The sequence below is a fragment of the Suricata suricatta genome, chromosome 2, assembly GCF_006229205.1.
Source record: "Suricata suricatta isolate VVHF042 chromosome 2, meerkat_22Aug2017_6uvM2_HiC, whole genome shotgun sequence".
In the NCBI taxonomy this organism is placed as follows: domain Eukaryota; kingdom Metazoa; phylum Chordata; class Mammalia; order Carnivora; family Herpestidae; genus Suricata; species Suricata suricatta.
Window position 1 is genome coordinate 134,790,454 of NC_043701.1, and position 17,942 is coordinate 134,808,395.

At 35.8% G+C, this 17,942-nt stretch overlaps 1 protein-coding gene across 3 annotated transcripts in view; it reads left to right on the plus strand.

The window, feature by feature from the left end:
* Positions 1-17,942, plus strand: part of FAM149B1 (family with sequence similarity 149 member B1) — an 81,930-nt gene that overhangs the window by 8,501 nt on the left and 55,487 nt on the right. For all 3 annotated transcript variants that reach the window (XM_029931910.1, XM_029931909.1, XM_029931911.1), the window contains exons 4-5: positions 15,738-15,880; positions 16,895-17,011. In XM_029931910.1, coding sequence (XP_029787770.1) covers positions 15,738-15,880; positions 16,895-17,011 — 260 coding nt within the window. The remainder of the gene's footprint in view (positions 1-15,737; positions 15,881-16,894; positions 17,012-17,942) is intronic.

Genomic DNA, 17,942 nt, shown 5'->3' on the forward strand with positions numbered 1-17,942 from the left:
TAAACCCACTGAGCCACCCAGTTGCCCCTAAAAATTATATTTTTAATCTATTTATTGATGGTATGTAGATGTACAGTCCCTGTTTTTAAGGGAACTAAGTTGTAGGATAATGTTGGCTTCTGACAAAAATTTATATTTGTCATGTTTTTAAAACTTCTAACATCTTATTTATACGTTTTAATAGATTTCTAACTTATTTAATACTAGGTTAAACTTTCACTGGATTTTTTTTTTACTGTGATATTCACATAACATAGAATTCACCTTTTTAAAGTGAAGAGTTAAGTGGTTTTTAGTATATTCACAAAGTTGTGCAGCGATCACTATCTCTGATTTCAGGACATTTTTATCACACCTAAAAGAAGTCCCATAGCATTAACTGTCCTTCTCCAACTCTCCAGTCCCCCAGCCTCCTAAGGACCACCAATCTGCTTTCTGTCTGTATGGATTTGCCTATTCTGACATTTCATACAAATGAATCATACAATATGTGACCTTTGTGTCTGGCTTATTTCATCTCATATATTTTCAAGATTTATCCATGTGTCAGTACTTCTTTTTTATTGATGAACATAATTCCAATAATACCAAATTTTGTTCATCTGTTCATCAGTTGATGGACATTTAGGTTATTTTGGTTTTTTGGATATTTTGAATAATTCTGTGAATATTTATGTGCAAGTTTTTCTGTAGACTTATGTTTTTGAATATTCTTAGGTGTATACTAGCAGTGGAATTGGTGGATCATATGAAAACTATTTTAATTTTTTGAAGGATGTGTTTATCACTGACATTTATTATGATTATGCTTTTTCAGTGTTTCTAGCTAGTATATAAATAATGTTGATACTTTCCTTACCTTACACAAACATTTCATTGCAGAGTAGCTAATTCCTATGAAGTCCCTGATTCTGTTTTTAAGGTTGTGTCTTAATTAATGAAATCCAAGTTTTGAGATCAAAGTTTCAAATGCTAGTATTTTCTTAAAAACTTGAAACAACTTCAAGTTTACAGGAAAGTTACAAATACAGGACAAAGAACCATTTTTCATGAACAATTTGAAAGTAAGTTACTGACATGATACCCTTATACCAAGTATTTTTGTATATATTTCCTTCAAACAAGGACACTATGTGACCAGAGTGTAAGCATCAAATTCTGGAAACTAACACTGATATATTGCTACCATCCAAACTCTAGACTACATTAAAATTTCACTGGTTGTCCCAGTAATATCCTTTATAGCAAAATTTAACACTGTTATGTGTCTTAGTCTCCCTCTGGCATAGTTCCTCAATTTGTGATATCACAGATATGAGCTTGTTTTCCTCATTGCATCCTATTTGGTGGCACATGGTTCCATTTGTCCTGTTATTGATGATGTTCAGTTTGATCACTTAATTAAGGTGTTGTCTTACACCTTTTTCCCCCTTTGTTTAAAAGTATTTTGTGGAAGGGGCTCCTGGGTGGCTCAGTCAGTTAAGCACCTGACTTTGGCTCAGGTGATGATCTTGGAGTTAGTGAGCGTGAGCCCTGCAAAGCCTGCCACTGATCCTGTCTCCCTCTCTCTCTGCCCCTCCCCTGCTCACACTCTCTCTCTCCCTTAAAAAAAATTAAATAATAATAATAAAAATATTTTGTGGAGAGGTAACTTTGAAATTATGTAGCTACTATCCTATTCCTCTTCAAACTTTCAATTTATGAGTTTATTTACATCAGTGTAGACTCATGGATTCCTGTTTTATTCAGTGAAGTTCATAGTATCCCAGCTTTAGCCAGTAGAACTCCCTTCACACTGGCTTCCATGCCATTGTGACATGCTCCCATCCTTGTTTGAGCACTTCCTTACTTTCTGGTCTAAGATACTCCAGGCTTGTTTTGTATTTTCTTTGGCCCAGTGCTGGATCAGCCACTTCTCTAAAGGAACCCCTGGTTCCTTTTAGTGCAACATTTAGAAACAGATTTGGCTGTTAAGTGTGTCTATTGTTTTTCACTTGTCCCTGATATCCGGACCCTTTGAATGGATAGAACTAGGGAATATATGTATTCCTCCTATTCCACTGACATGACAAATTTCATTCTAGTTTTCTTTTTCCATATTTGTAACTTTACTTGACAAGAAACCTGGGTTCCATTATCCTTAATACATTTACTTGATAAATCCCCCTGACTGTAACCAGTTTCCTACTAATTCCACGGCCTCCTAAACCTCTGCAAATAGCCTTCTCACTTCACAGATGTTTCAACAGCCTATACTGGGGCACTACCTCTTGCACCTTTTCGCCCACTTTTTGCTCTTTTCACCCTGCTCAGAGTCAGACACCCAGCATAGTCCTGACTTCCATACAGGCACCTTGTTCACCCTGCCTGGACTGTCACCCTGTATGAGGCCACCTACTCCCAACACTGTAGCTTTCTTCTTTCCCTTCTGGTTCTAACATTACAAGCTAGCTACCCCCCACGCAGACATCCTCTTCATCTTACTTGTGTTCCAACACCCAGCAACAACCTGCTCACCCACCTCACTGTGGCATTGTATTTTCAAAAGAAATGCCAGTATATATCCCATCTCACATGATGCTCTTCTTATAAGACGCTGTAAGAAGTATCCTATTGAGAGTTAGGGTATATGTTCTTTCCTCTTGAGCCTGAATAGATCATTTGCCTCAATCATTAGCATTCACTGAATGTGGTACTATATGATTTTCTAGGTTAGAAGATAACACAGCTTCTGCCTGCCTCTTTCTCTCTCCCTGGATACTTGACCTTGGAATGCAGCCATTGTGTTTTGATGAAGTTCAGACCACATGGAAAAACCCATGTGGAAATGAACTGAAGGCCTTAGCTGAAAGCCAGCATCAACTGTCAGATATTTGAGTGAATAGGCATTCAGATGAATTCAGGTCCAAGCCTTCAAGTTTTTCAAGATGTTTCCAAGACCTTCATCTCAGATGTTGTGGAGAAGAGATAGAAGAGATAAGCCATTCCTGCTGTGATTAAAAATTCCTAATCTATATAAACATGGAGAGATAATACATGATTGTTGCTGTTTAAAGGCATTCAGGTTGGGAGTTGTTTGTTATACTGCCAAAGTACCTAGAATACCTTTTTGCACTGCTCAGGGTCATGAAAACTGCTTAGATGTTCTCTTCACCCCTCTGGGTCTCCTTTCCCACAACAGACCATCTTCCTACACAGACACCCTCATTATTCTGCTTGGGTTCCAATGTAATATACCAGGCTGCCCTCCCAGGTTGATGCTTTTCTTATTCTGTTCTGGATTTGAAACTCCATCATGGTGTCTCTGAGGCATTGAATAACAGGCAGCATTTATCTATAGTCCCTGAGAAAGGAAACTCATGAGGTAAGCCCCTGTTTACCTGGCTCCTGACTGGGGATAATTTTCTGACTCTGGATTTGTGAGCCAGGGTCCCAACAAGGCATGATGGTCCTATTGTGCTGAGGAACAGAGATCCGAGTTCATGGAAGATGAAGCAGCTAGAATATGCAGGTTAGGAGGAGATAAAGAGCACTAGAAATTATAAATAAGTGGGTAAATATAAAAGTCTATATTTTTTGGTGATTTCTTCTTTGTGAAAGATGGAGTTTACACCTGTAGAAGTAAAAGATGAGACAAATACAATTCAAAGGATGGGTGGTTATAAATGGAATTATTCTGTTATAAGGCTGTTATATTTGTGAAGGTCAGGTATCAAGAGAGAAATGGGAAGTGTGAAGAAGAAGGTATGAAGTGGTAAAATATTGACTCTGACTAGACTTCAATATGTTATGAATTTATATTATTAGCTCTAGAGCAGGCATTAAAATTTAGAAGAATAAGCTATGATGCCAGTTGGGGAAATAAAGTGGAAAACTAATATTTGATTTGTTAAATAAGTCAGGAAAAAGAAAAAAAGGAACAAGAGAGGACCAAAAAACAGAAGGGACAAATAGAAAAGAAATAGCAAGATGGTAGATTCCAACCCAATTATGTCAACAATTAAAACAAATGTAAATGGATTAAACACTCCAAATAAAATGCAGAGATTGTCAGAATGGATAAAAAGGCAAAACTCAACTGTATACTATATGGAAGGAATGCACTGTAAATATAAAGGCACAGTACGTTGAAATTTAAAGGACAGAGAAAGATATACCATGAACACAGTAGGCTGACATAGTTATATTAATATGAGACAAAATAAACTTGGAAACACTCAGTTTGCTCTAGGAAAGGGGACTATTTCCTAGCAATAAAAGAGGCAATTTGTCTTAGTTCAGGCTGCCAAACAAGATACCACAAACTATGTGACTTAAACAACAGACATTTATTTTCTCACAGTTCTGGAGGCTGGAAGTCCAAAAGCAAGGTGCTATCTGAGTTGGTTTCTGGCTTCTCTTTCTAGAATACTGTGTCCTCATATGGCCTTTCTTCTGGACCTGTGCACAGGTGGAGAGATCTCTGGCATCTCTTTTTCTTATAAGAACATCAGTTCTGGAGCACCTGGGTGGCTCAGTCAGTTGAGCATTCAACCTTGGCTTAGGTTATGATCTCACAGTTCATGAGTAGGAGCTCCAAATCAGGCTCTGTGCTGACAGCTCAGAGCCTAGAGCCTGCTTCGTTGTCTGTGTCTCCTCTCTCTGCCCTTTCCCTGCTCATGCTCTGCCTCTCTGTCAAAAATAAATAAACATCAAAAAAAATGTTTTAGGGGCACCTGGGTGGTTCAGTCAGATGAGCGTCCGACTTGGGCTCAGGTCATAATCTCACTGCTTGTGAGTTTGAGCCCTGTCACTTTGTGCTGACAGTTCAGAGCCTGGAGCCTGCTTCTGATTCTGTGTCTCCCTCTCTCTTCTCCTCCCCACACACATAAGTACGCATGCGTGTGCTCTCTCAAAGATAAAATGATAAAAAACATTTAGAAAAATTTTTAAAAAATACCTATTTTAGAAAAGAATACAGCTTTGAAATGAATAATTTAAGTTTCTAGCTAAAGATGGTGGGAAAGAAGAATGAACCCAAAGAAGAATGAAAGAAATAATGAAGAGCAAAAATCAGTGAAAGAGAAAAGATAAGTAAAAGAGAAAATGAACAAATACAAGAATTGATCCTTTGAAAAGATTAATAATTAATAAACCCTCTGGTGATACTAGTCAAGAAAAAGCAAGGAAACAGATTACAAATATGAATGAAAGAGTAATATCACCTCAAATACTATAGACTGTAAAAGAACAGGAACAGTTTTATGCCAATAAATTCTACAACTTAGATAAAATGGATAAATTCCTCAAAACTGAATAGTTGTAAAATTCTTAAAGAAACTGAAACAATTCTCTTAAAGAAAGCTTTAGGCCTACATGGTTTCATACACTTTTTCTGGAAGAAATGAGTCACACAAGGTTTTTCCAAAAAAACAGGAGCATTTTTAATGCACTTTATGAAGCCAGCATAATATATTGATGCCAAAACCTGAAAAAAAACGTATCATAAAAGAAAATTATGAGTTAGGACTTCTCGTATGGCAGAATGAATAGCTTGACAAATCTTCTTCCCCAATAGCAACAATAAAAAGTCATAAGCAACCATTTCAGAGCCCTGAAATTGACCAAAGATACTTAACGGAGAAGCAATTATTCATGAAAATCATTAGAACCATGAGTTAAGAATAGTGAGAGTCTGTTCTACTACAAAAAGACAAGCTGTGACAACTAGCAGCTTCACCACCTCTGTACCCAATGGCATCATCAATAAGAGTAATGTGCTCAGTGGCATACAAACAAGGCAAATAGTGGCTCAGATAGTCTGTGGATTTAGTACTGGCTAAGGCAAAAAAAGACTCAGCAGACTATCCAGAAATTTATCAAGGGCACCTGTGAAATAAGATAGTCATAGGCCCTAATAAACTCTTCATATATCCATGCAGCATGCAAATGCAGAGGAAATAATGAAAGGGCACAGGAATTAAAAGCCAAGGCAGACAAAATAAACGGAAAATACTACTAGAAACAAAAAGAGACATGTCATAATGATAAGAAGACCAATTCAAGGCACCTGGGTGGCTCAGTGATTTAAGCATCTGACTCTTGATTTCAGCTCAGGTCATGATCTCTCGGTTCATGAGACTGAGCCCCGTGTAGGGCTTTGTGCTGACAGTGTGGAGACTGCTTGGGATTTTCTCTTCCCCCTCCCTTGGCCCTTGCCTTGCTCATTCTCACTGTCTCAAAATAAATTTAAAAAAAAAATTTTTTTTTTTTTCTTAAAAAGGCCAGGGGCACATGGGTGGCTCAGTTGGTTGAGTGTCTGACTTCAGCTCAGGTCATGATCTCACAGTTCCTGAGTGTGAGCCCCATGTTGGGCTCTGTGCTGACAGCTGAGAGCCTGGAGCCTGCTTCCAATTCTTTGTCTCCCTCTCTCTCTGCCCCTACCCCTTCATGCTCTGTCTCTCTCAAAAAATAAAAACAGGGGCGCCTGGGTGGCTCAGTCGCTTAAGCCTCCGACTTCAGCTCAGGTCAGATCTCACGTTCGTGGGTTCGAGCCCCACGTCAGGCTCTGTGCTGACAGCTAGCTCAGAGCCTGGAGCCTGTTTCCGATTCTGTGTCTCCTTTTCTCTCTGCGCCTCCCCCTCTCATGCTCTGTATTTCTCTGTATCAAAAATAAATAAAACATTAAAAAATTTTTTTAAATAAACAAACATTTAAAAAATATATAAAAACAAACATTTAAAAAAAGGCCAATTAATCAGGATAACAAAGCAATTACAAATGTATAAACATCTAACAATCAAGCCTTAAAGTACACAGAGTAAAATCTGACAGAAATGAAGGAGAAACAGACAACACAACAATTATACCCAGAGACTTCAATACTCCACTCCCAATACTTAATAGAACGACTAGACAGAGTGGCACTATCGTGGCTCAATAGGTCATGATCTCGCAGTTCATGGGTTGAGCCCCATGTTGGGCTCTGTGCTGACAGCTCAGAGCCTGGAGCCTGCTTCAGATTCTGTGTGTGTATGTCTCTCTCTGCCTCTCCCTGACTTATCCTCTGTCTGTCTCTCTCTCAAAAATAAATAAACATAAAAATATTTTTAAAAAGAACAACTAAACAAAATCAGGAAACATACTGAAGAGTTGAATAACATTATTAACCAACTTGACCTAACATTCCACCCCAAAACAGTAGAATATATACTCTTTTGTATCTAAAACAAGTCTCATAACTCCACAAAGACTGAAACTATACAAGGTATGCTCTCCAACCACATTGGAATTAAGTTAGAAATCAACAACCTAGAAATTTAGGCTATCTCCAAAGATTTGGAAATGAAACAGTTTTCTTATTAATTAACTGATAGGTTGAAAAAGAAATCTACAAGGGAAATGAAAAAATATTTTGAATTGAATGAAAAGGGAAAAACAAAAAATCAAAATTTGTAGAACTTAGCTGAAGTAGTGTTTAGAAGAAAATAGCTTTAAATCCTGTGGGGGGAAAAATCAAGCTCAGACACAGAATAGATTGGTGGTTGCCAGAAGTGGGAGTTGGGGGAGTAGGCAAAATGGGTAAAGGGAGTCAATAATTTAAAACTTCCAGTTATGTATATGTAATCTACAGCATAGTCACTATAGTTAATAATATTGTGTTGCATATTTGAAAGTTGGTAAGAGATTAGATCTTAAAAGTTCAAGAACAAAATGCTGTAACTATGTATGGTGACATAGGTCAATTAGACTTACTGCAATCATTTCACAATAAATACAAATAATGAATCATTACATCTGAAACTAATGTAATGTATAATACAATTTAAAAAAAAGAAAAAGTCTACAGAAAAAACAGGGTCTCAAGTCAATAACATAAGCTTCTACCTTTAGAAACTAAAAAAGAGTAAATTAAAAGCAAGCAGAAGGATATGAATAATACAGATGAGAATAGAAATTAATGAAATAGGAAACAAAAACAATAGAGAAAAATAAAGTCAAAGGTTGGTTCTTTGAAAGAATTCAACAAAATTGACAAGTCTTTAGTCTGCCCAAGAAAAAAAAGACACAAATTAACAAGATTAGAAATGAATGAGGGGGATATAATTATTGATCTTTCAGAAACTAAAAGGTTAAGTGAATGTAATAAATAACTTCGTGCCAAGAAGTTAGATAAGTTAGATATAACTGACAAATTTCTAGAAAGATACACTGCCAAATGGATTTTTAAAAATCCATATATATATATATATATATATATAATTATAGAAATTAAATTAGTAATTAAATGTCTTACTACAAAGAAAAAAAGTCAAAAATTGCTTCATTGGTAAATTCTAACAAATATTTAAAAGAATAAATAATAAGTATCATAAACTCAGGTAATAGAAGAATACTTCCTAACTCATCCCATGAAGCCAATATTACCCTGCTACCAAAGCTAGACAAAGTTATCACAGGAAAAGAATTCCGTGTACAAAAAATTCTATAGAATCTGCAAAACAAACAAACAAAAACCTTGACTATTAGAACTAACAGAGTTTAGGGGCATCTGGGTGGCTTAATCAGTTGAGCATCCGACTCTTGATTTTGGCTCAGATCATGATCTTTGCCCTGTGTTGGGCTCCACATTGAACAGGGAGTCTGCTTACTATCAATTCTCTCTCTCTCTCCCTCTGCCCCTCTCCCCCGCTGTGCTATCTCTGTCTCTGTTTCTTTAAAATAAACAACAAAAAAAGAACTAATAGAACTTAACAAGGCCACAAGATACAAGATAAATATAAAAAAATAATTATATTTCTATATATATTTAAGTATTTAAAAAATAATACCAATCTTTCAGAAAAGAGGGAATGGTTCCTAATTCATTATATGAGGCCATTATTACTCTGATACCCAAATCAGACAAAGATCATAAGAAGAGAAAACTACAAATTAATATCCTCTTTAAAATTAGACACAAGAACTTTGAATTATTAGCAAATCAACTCTAGCACCATAATGGGATTATTTCCCCTAGGTGGGATTTATTCCAGGAATGCACAGCTTGTTAAACATTAGAAAATTAACTTACTATATCATAGTAATGGAATAAAGGACATAAATGACATTATCTCAGGAGGCACAGAAATAGCATTTGACAAAATCCAACATACATTCATGAGAAAAACTCCCAAAAACTGAGAAATGAAAAGGAACTTCATCAATCCGACAAAAGTTATGTAAGAAAAAATAACAGCAGACATTGTATGTTATGGGAAAAGCCTGAATATTTTCCTCTTAAGATTAGGAACAAAGTAAGGATATCCATACACCACTTTTTAATTTAATTTAATTTTTATTTTAATTTCAGTATAGTTAACACAGTGTTATATTAGTTTCAGGTGTAAATATAGTGATTCAACAATTCTGTACATTATTCAGTACTCATCATAAGTGCACTCTTGTTTTTAATTTTTTTATGTTTATTTATTTTTGAGAGAGAGAAACATCAAAAAAATTAAAAACAAGAGTGCACTTATGATGAAACTGAAAAAAAAGAAGGAAAGAAAATTACTAGATCATGAGGGGAGAATTAGAAAACTAAGTGATTCCATGAAATGAAACAATATCCGTATCATAGGAGTTCTAGAAGAAGAGAGAGAGAGAAAGGGGCAGAAGGTTTATCTGAACAAATTATAGCTGAGAACTTCTCTAATCTGGGGAAGGAAACAGGCATCCAAGTCTGAGAGGCACAGAGAACTCCCTTCAAAATCAACAAAAACAGGCCAATACCATGATAAATGATAGTGAAACTGGCAAAATACAAAGGTAAAGAGAGAATTCTGAAAGCAGCTAGGGACAAATGGGCCTTAACCTACAAGTGTAGGCACATAAGGTTAGTAGCAGACCTGTCCACTGAAACTTGGCAGGCCAGAAGGGCATGGCAGGAAATATTCAATGTGCTGAATAGGAAAAATATGGAGCCATAAAATATTATCCAGCAAGGCTGTCTTCATAATATGAGAGATAAAGACTTTCCCAGAAAAACAAAAACTAAAGGAGTTCATGACCATTAAACCAGCCCTGCAAGAGATTCTCGGAGGACTCTGAGTGGAAAGCAGCCAAAGACTACAAAGAACCAAACAGAGCACAACACACATGAAGCCTACAGATAACACAATGGCACTAAATTTCTACCTTTCAATAATCACTCTGAATTTAAATGGACTAAATGCCCCAATCAAAAGACAAAGAGTATAGAAGGGATCAAAAAATAAGATCCATTTATATGCTGCCTACAAGAGACTCATTTTAAAGCAGAAGACAGCTGCACATTGAAAGTGAGGGGATGGAGAACCATCTATCATGCTAATGGATGTCAAAATAAAGCCGGACTAACCATACTTTTATAAGACAAACTACATTTTAAAAGAAAGACTATAACAAGAGATGAAGCAGGGCATTATATATATATATATCAATCATAATTAATGGGTCTATCCATTAAGAAGAGCTAACAACTGTAAGTATTTATGCCTCCAATGTGGAAGCACCCAAATATATAATTCAGTTAATCATAAACATAAGCAAACCTTTGGATAATAATGCCATAATTGTAGAAGACGTTAATACTCCACTTACAGTAATGGAAAAATAATCTAGGCAGAAAATCAAATCAAGGAAACAATGGCTCTGAATGATACATTGGACCAGATGGACTTAACAGATATATTCAGAACATTTCATCCTAGACCAGCAGAATACACATTCTTCTTGAGTGCACATGGAACATTCTCTGAAATAGATCACATACTGGGTCACAAAACAGCCCTCAACATGTACAAAAAGACCGAGATCATACCATGCGTATTTTCATATTACAACGCTATGAAATTTGAAATCAACCACAAGAAAAAATTTGGAAAACCCTCAAATAGAGGTTTAAGAACATCGCACCAAAGAATCGGTGAGTCAACCAGGAAATTAAATAAGAAATTAAAAAACATATGGAAGCAAGTGAAAATAAAACACAACCATCCAATCATTTGGGATGCAGCAAAGGCAGTCTTAAGAGGAAAATACATTGCAATTCAGGCCTATCTCAAGAAGCAAGAAAGGGGGTGCCTGGGTCGCTCAGTCGGTTAAGTGTCTGGCTTCAGCTCATGATCTCAAGGTTCGTGGGTTTGAGCCCTGCATCAGGCTCTGTGCTGACAGCTAGCTCAGAGCCTGGAGCCTGCTTCAGAATCTGTATCTCCCTCTCTGACCCTCCCCTGCTTGTGCTGTCTCTCATAAATAAATAAAAAAAAAACATTAAAAAAAAGAAGCAAGAAAGGCCCCAAATACACAACATAACCTTATACCTAAAGGAGCAAGAAAAGGAGCAGCAAATATAGCCCAACCCCAGCAGAATAAGGGAAATAAAGATCAGAGCAGAAATAAATGATATAGACACCCCCAAGAATAGTAGAACAGAGCAATGAAACTAAGAGCTGAGTTTTAAAAAGAATAAACAAAACAGATAAGCCCTAGCCAAACTTCTCAAAAGAAAAGAGAGAGGACCCAAAGAGATAAAATCAAAAATAAAAGAGGAGAGATCACAACCAATACCAGAGATATACAAAGTTATAAGAGAAAACTACAAAAAATTATATGTCAACAAACTGGACAATCTGGAAGAAATGGACAAATTCCTGACACACATTACCAAAACTCAAATGGAAAGAAATAGAAAATTTGAATAGACCTATAGCCAGCAAAGAAATCTCAGTTATCAAAAATCTCCCAACAAATAAGAGTCCTGGGCAAGATGGCTCCCGAGGAGATTTCTACTAAAAATTTAAACCAGAGTTAATACCTGTTCTTTTCAAAATGTTCCAAAAATAGAAATGGAAGGAACGCTTCCGCTCTCATTCTATGAAACCTGCATTACCTTGATTCTGCAAAACCAGATAAAGACCCCACTAAAAAAGGAGAATTACAGGCCAATATACCTGATGAACCTGGATGCAAAAATTCTCAATAAGATACTAGCAAATCATTTCAATAATACATTAAAAGCATTATTCACTATGATCAGTCAAGTGGGATCCATTCCTGGGCTGCAGGGCTGTTTCAACATTCACAGATCAATCAATGTGATACAACATATTAATAGAAAAAAGTATAAGAATTATACGATCCTGTCAATAGATGCAGAAAAAGAATTGGACAAAATACAGCATGCTTTTTTGATAAAAACCCTTAAGAAAGCTGGGATGGATGAAACATATCTTAATATCATAAGAGCCATATATGAAAGGCTCATAGGTAATATCATCTACAATGGGGAAAAACTGAGAACTTTCCCCCCTAAGATCAGGAACGTGACAGGGATGTCCACTCTTGCTACTGTTGCTCAACATAGTGTTGGAAATCCTAGCCTCAGCAGTCAGACAACAAAAAGAAATTAAATGCATCCAAATTGGCAAAAAAGAAGTCAAACTTTCACTCTTTGCAGATGACATGATACTCTACGTGGAAAACCCAACAACTTCACCAAAAAACTGCTAGAGCTGATACATGAATTCAGCAAAGTCGCACTATATAAAATCAATGTACTGAAATTGGTTGCATTTCTATATACCAATAATGAAGCAACAAAAAGAGATATCAAGAAATTGATCCCATTTACAATTGCACCAAAAACCATAAGATACTAGGAATAAACCTAACCAAAGAGGTAAAAGATCTGTACACTGAAAACTATAGCAAGCTTATGAAAGAAATTGAAGAAGATACAAAGAAATGGAAAAACATTCCATGATCATGGATTGGAAGAACAAATATTGTTAAAATGTTGATACTACCCAAAGCAATCTGTACATTCAGTGCAATCCCATCCCTACCAAAATAACACAGCATTCTTCACAAGCTAGAAAAAACAATTCTAAAATTTTTATGGAACCATAAATAGCCAAAGTAATGTTGAAAAAGAAAACCAAAGCTGGAGGCATCACAATCTTGGACTTCAAGATGTATTACAAAGCTTGTACTATAAGACAGTATGGTATTGACACAAAAACAAACACAAGGATCAATGGAATAGAATAGAGAACCCAGAAATGGGCCCACAAATATATGGCTAACTAATCTTCAACAAAGCAGTAAAGAGCATCCAATGGGAAAAAAGTCTCTTTAGCAAGTGGTGCTGGGAGAACTGGATAGCAACATGCAGAAGAATGAACTTGGACCACTTTCTTACACCATACACAAAAATAAACTCAAAACAGATAAAAGACCTAAATGTGAGACAGGAAACCATCAAAATCCTACAGGAGAAAACAGGCAGCTACCTCTTTGACCTAGGCTACAGCAGCTTCATACTTGACATGTCTCCAGAGGCAAGGGAAATAAAAGCAAAAATGAACTATTGGGACATCATCAAGATAAAAAGCTTCGACACAGCAAGGGAGACAATCAACAAAACTAAAAGGCAACCAACAGAATGGGAGAATATATTTACAAATGACATCAGGTAAAGGTTAGTATCTAAATATATAAAGAACTTATTTATCAAACTCAACACCCTAAAAAACAAATAATCCAGTGAAGATATGAGCAGAAGACATGAAGAAACACTTCTCCAAAGAAGACATCCAGACAGCAAACAGACACATGGAAAGATGTGGGAAAGATCAGGGAAATACAAATCAAAACCACAATGAGATACCACCTCACACCTGTCAGAATGGCTAATACTAACAACTCAGGCAACAACAGATGTTAGCAAGGTAGTAGAGAAAGAGGAACCCTTTTGCGCTGCGGTGGGAATGCACACTTGTGCAGACACTCTGGAAAACAGTATGGAGGTTCCTCAAAAAATTAAAAATATAATTACCTAGTAACTCAGCAATTGCACTACTAGGAATTTATCCAAAGGATACAAAAATTCTGATTTGAAGGGGCACATGCACCCCAATATTTATAGCAGTGCTATCAACAATAGTTAAATTATGGAAAGGGTCCAAATGCCCATCAGCTGATGAATGGATACAGAAGATGTGGTATATACACACAATGGTATACTGCTGGGTGATGAAAAAGAATGAAATCTTGCCATTTGCAACAATGTGGGTGAAACTGGAGGGGGTATTATGCTAAGCGAAATAAGTCAGTCAGAGAAAGACAGATATCCTATGATATCACTCATATATGGAATTTGAGAAACTCAACAGATGAACAAAAAGGGGAAGGGAAAGAAAAATAAGATTAAGAGGGAGGGAGGCAAACCATAAAGACTCTCAATTACAGAGAACAAACTGAGGGTTGTTGAAGAGGGGGTTGGAAGGTTGGGTTAAATGGGTGATGGGCATTAAGGAGGGCATTTTGGGGGATGAGCACTGGGTGTCATATGTAAGATATGAATCACTGGGTTCTACTCCTGAAACCAAGACTATACTGTATGTTAAGTAACTTGAAAATAAATTAATAAAAATTTAAAAAATGAAGTATCGGTGCTAAAATTTTAAGTATAACCACCAGTAAAATATAAACATAATGAATAACTTCCAAATTAGTAGAGGAAACAAGAAAAACTTAGTGTAACAGAAGGAAGACTAAAAAACACAAGGGTTAAATATAAACACAAAACAAATGGTAGAAATAAGTCCAAATATTGTACATTATAATAAGTATAAGTGGATACAATTTACCTATTAAGACAGAGACTCTGAAATTGGAGTTTAAAATTCTAGCTACATGCCCCTCTTAGCAGTAAAAAAATTTTTTTTAGTGTTTGTTTATTTTTGAGAGAGAGAGAGAGAGAGAAAGAGAGAGAGAGAGAGAAGCCTGATGTGGGACTTGAACTCAGGCACTGTGAGATCATGACCTGAGACAAAGTTGGACGCTTAACCAACTGAGCCACCCAGGAGCCCCTCTTTTTTTTTTTTAAGTTTATTTATTTATTTTGGAAGAGACAGAGCACAAGTAGGGGAGGGGCAGAGAGGGGAAAGAGAGAATCCAAAGCAGGCTCCAGGCTGCCAGCACAGAGCCTGATGTGGGGCTTGAACTCACGAAACCACAAGATCACAACCTGAGCCGAAACCAAGAGTCAGATACTTAACTGACTGAGCCACCCAGGAGCACCATGATTTTCTTAATAACCTTTTCTTTAGTTTGCTTTGTTGTAAGAATCCAGTATGCAATAAATATATAAAATATGGGTATTGGTAAAGCGTCCAGTCAGTAGTAAGCTATTAGTAGTTAGGTTTTTGGAGAGTCAAATGTTATATATAGATTTTTTTTACTGTGTGTGGGGGGAGGGGTGCGTTCAGAGGGAGGGGTAGCATCCCTAAGCCCCATGCTGTTCAAGGGTCATATGTATAGGATTGACTGTTTATCTTCAGCTTTAAAAAAATACTGGAACCAAAAAAAACCCAAACTGGGACCAAGCAACTATACTAAAATTAGTAATCATTATATTTGGTAGAATTATTGGTAATTTTAATTTTTCTGAATTTTTCAAATGATAATGATAATGATATTTTTCAAATGATAATAAGCATAGTATTTTTATAATGAAAATGTTACTTTAAAAAAGTAAATATTTCTATAAATTTTCTTTACATAGGAATAGGAAGGAAATCTGAATATTATAAGATGAAAATTCACTAACTTTTCTTTAATGGAAATTCAACAGTATTTCAAATGGACTAAATACTGAAACAAAACTTGATTGCTTTTGATCTTTAAGATTTTTAAAGTTCACCTAATTATTTTGGGGTGATATTTTCTTCTAGGAACTTGATCAAAATGCCACTGAAAAAGTCCAGGCAATGTTCACAGCCATTGATGAGCTCTTGTATGAGCAGAAGTTGAGTGTGCATACTAAGAGTCTACAGGAAGAGTGCCAACAATGGACATGTAGCTTTCCTCACCTCAGGTATTGAAGCCCTAGAATGGCTTATATTTATGGCTAATAGTAAAATTTGAAAAGCAGATATCTAGGGGCACCTGGATTGCTCATTGGTTGAGTGTCCAACTCTTGATTTCAGCTCAGGTCATGATCCCAGAGTTGTGGGATTGAGCCCTGCATGGGTCCACAATGAGCATAAAGTCTGCTTAAGATTCTCTCCCTCTGCCCCTCTTCCCTGCTGTTCTCTCTGTCTCTTAAACATAAAAAAAATTTTTAAATAATTAAAAAAAAACAGATATCCAAAAAAACTTGTATTCTGTATCTTTATTGGCTTGGTTTTAATGAATGTAAATAAGGCCATATGGTATAAAGACCACATTGAGAGAAAACTGAAGTTGATGGAAGTTTCTTAAAGTTTTCATAACTACCACTATGTTGTCCTAATTGAGAAAAGCAATTTCTTTACCGGTAGCTGAGATCTATGCATTGTGTCTGTCCAAAGAGCTCTTCTTTGGAGCAAGAGGGTCAGAAAATGTATTTGTTTACACTGTTGTCTACAAGAAAATTCTTATGTATACTTAAAAGCAGACATAAGCTGTTAGGAAACTTCCCTCAGAAACTACATTACTATACCTACACTACTTAAAATGTATACCAAAAATTTATACATCATGTTCTTAAAAATATAATTTATAGTTTTCACTAATTTGACCTTGCTTTCATCCACTTTGGCAGATTTAATGAAGATTATTGTAGAGGATAGAGGGAAAATAACAACTTTTTGCTCAGTTTCCTTGGATTTTTCAGCAGTGCGAGGCTATAGCTTTATCTTTTCCATCTCCATTCTGTGGAAGAGAGCTATACCTGGTAAAAAGATTCTGGATTCACATTTTCTTTTAAGAATCATTCTTAATCAGTATCAGACTAAGTATGTCCTGGACTTTTATACAGAACTATCATATTTGTTCCAAGAATATCTACATTTTGTATGTCTGCTAGGTGAATGTGCTTAATTGCCTCTTTATGTTGTTCATTTTGAAGGATTTTGGGTAGACAGATAATCACTCCAAGTGAAGGATATGGACTGTATCCTAGGTCCCCTCCTGTTGTTTCAGTTTCACATGAGACAACACTTCCTCAAGAAAGAGATTCCACTATGTAAGTATTTCAAATATGTAAGTACTTACGTGTCCAAAGTGTTATATTCTGCCAGTTATAGTAGGGGTTAAAAAACTTAACTCTTACTTGATGGTATTTAATAAAGCACAGAAAATGCTGTTAAGATTGACCACAGTTTCTATGCATATAAGAATTGTGTTACATAATATTTTGTTCAAAACATAAGTCATTCCCTAGGGTTTAAGGATACGTTTGTTATTCATACCTCTCTCTATATCTATATCTATATACAGGCACTTCCTTCTTGAAACAAAGTGTAGATAAACTGGTTTAAAGAAATTTAGGAGCCTGAAAAATTTAAAGATTTTTGGGAAAAAAAACTGAAAAAGGGATTTTTCTTAGACGTGTAATATTAATTACAACTTAATTTCTTTACAGAAGCTAAACTACTATTAGTTTATTAGCTTAAATGGGTAACTAGTATATTATTTAAAATAGCTAAATTCTTTTAAACACCTCAAACTCTTTAAACACAGCAAAACAAACCTAAATAGGATTATTCCAGTTTCTTACATCATATACAAAAATAAATTGAAAATGGATGAAAGACCTAAAGGTGAGACCTGAACCATAAAAATCCTAGAGGAGAACACAGGCAGTAACCTGTAGCTATAGCAACTTCTTTCTAGATATAACTCCTGAGGCAAGGAAAACAAAGGCAAAAATAAATTATTTTATTTCAATAAAATAGAAAGCTTCTGCACAGTGAAGGAAACAAATCAACAAAACTAAAAGGCAACCTATGGAATGGGAGAAGATATTTACAAAGACACATCTGATAAATGGTTAGTATCCAGAATATATAAAGAACTTATAGAATTCAACACCCACAAAGTTAATCATCCAATTTAAAAGTGGGCAGAAGAGGGACACCTGGGTGGTTCAGTTGGTTAAGCATCTGACTCTTGAT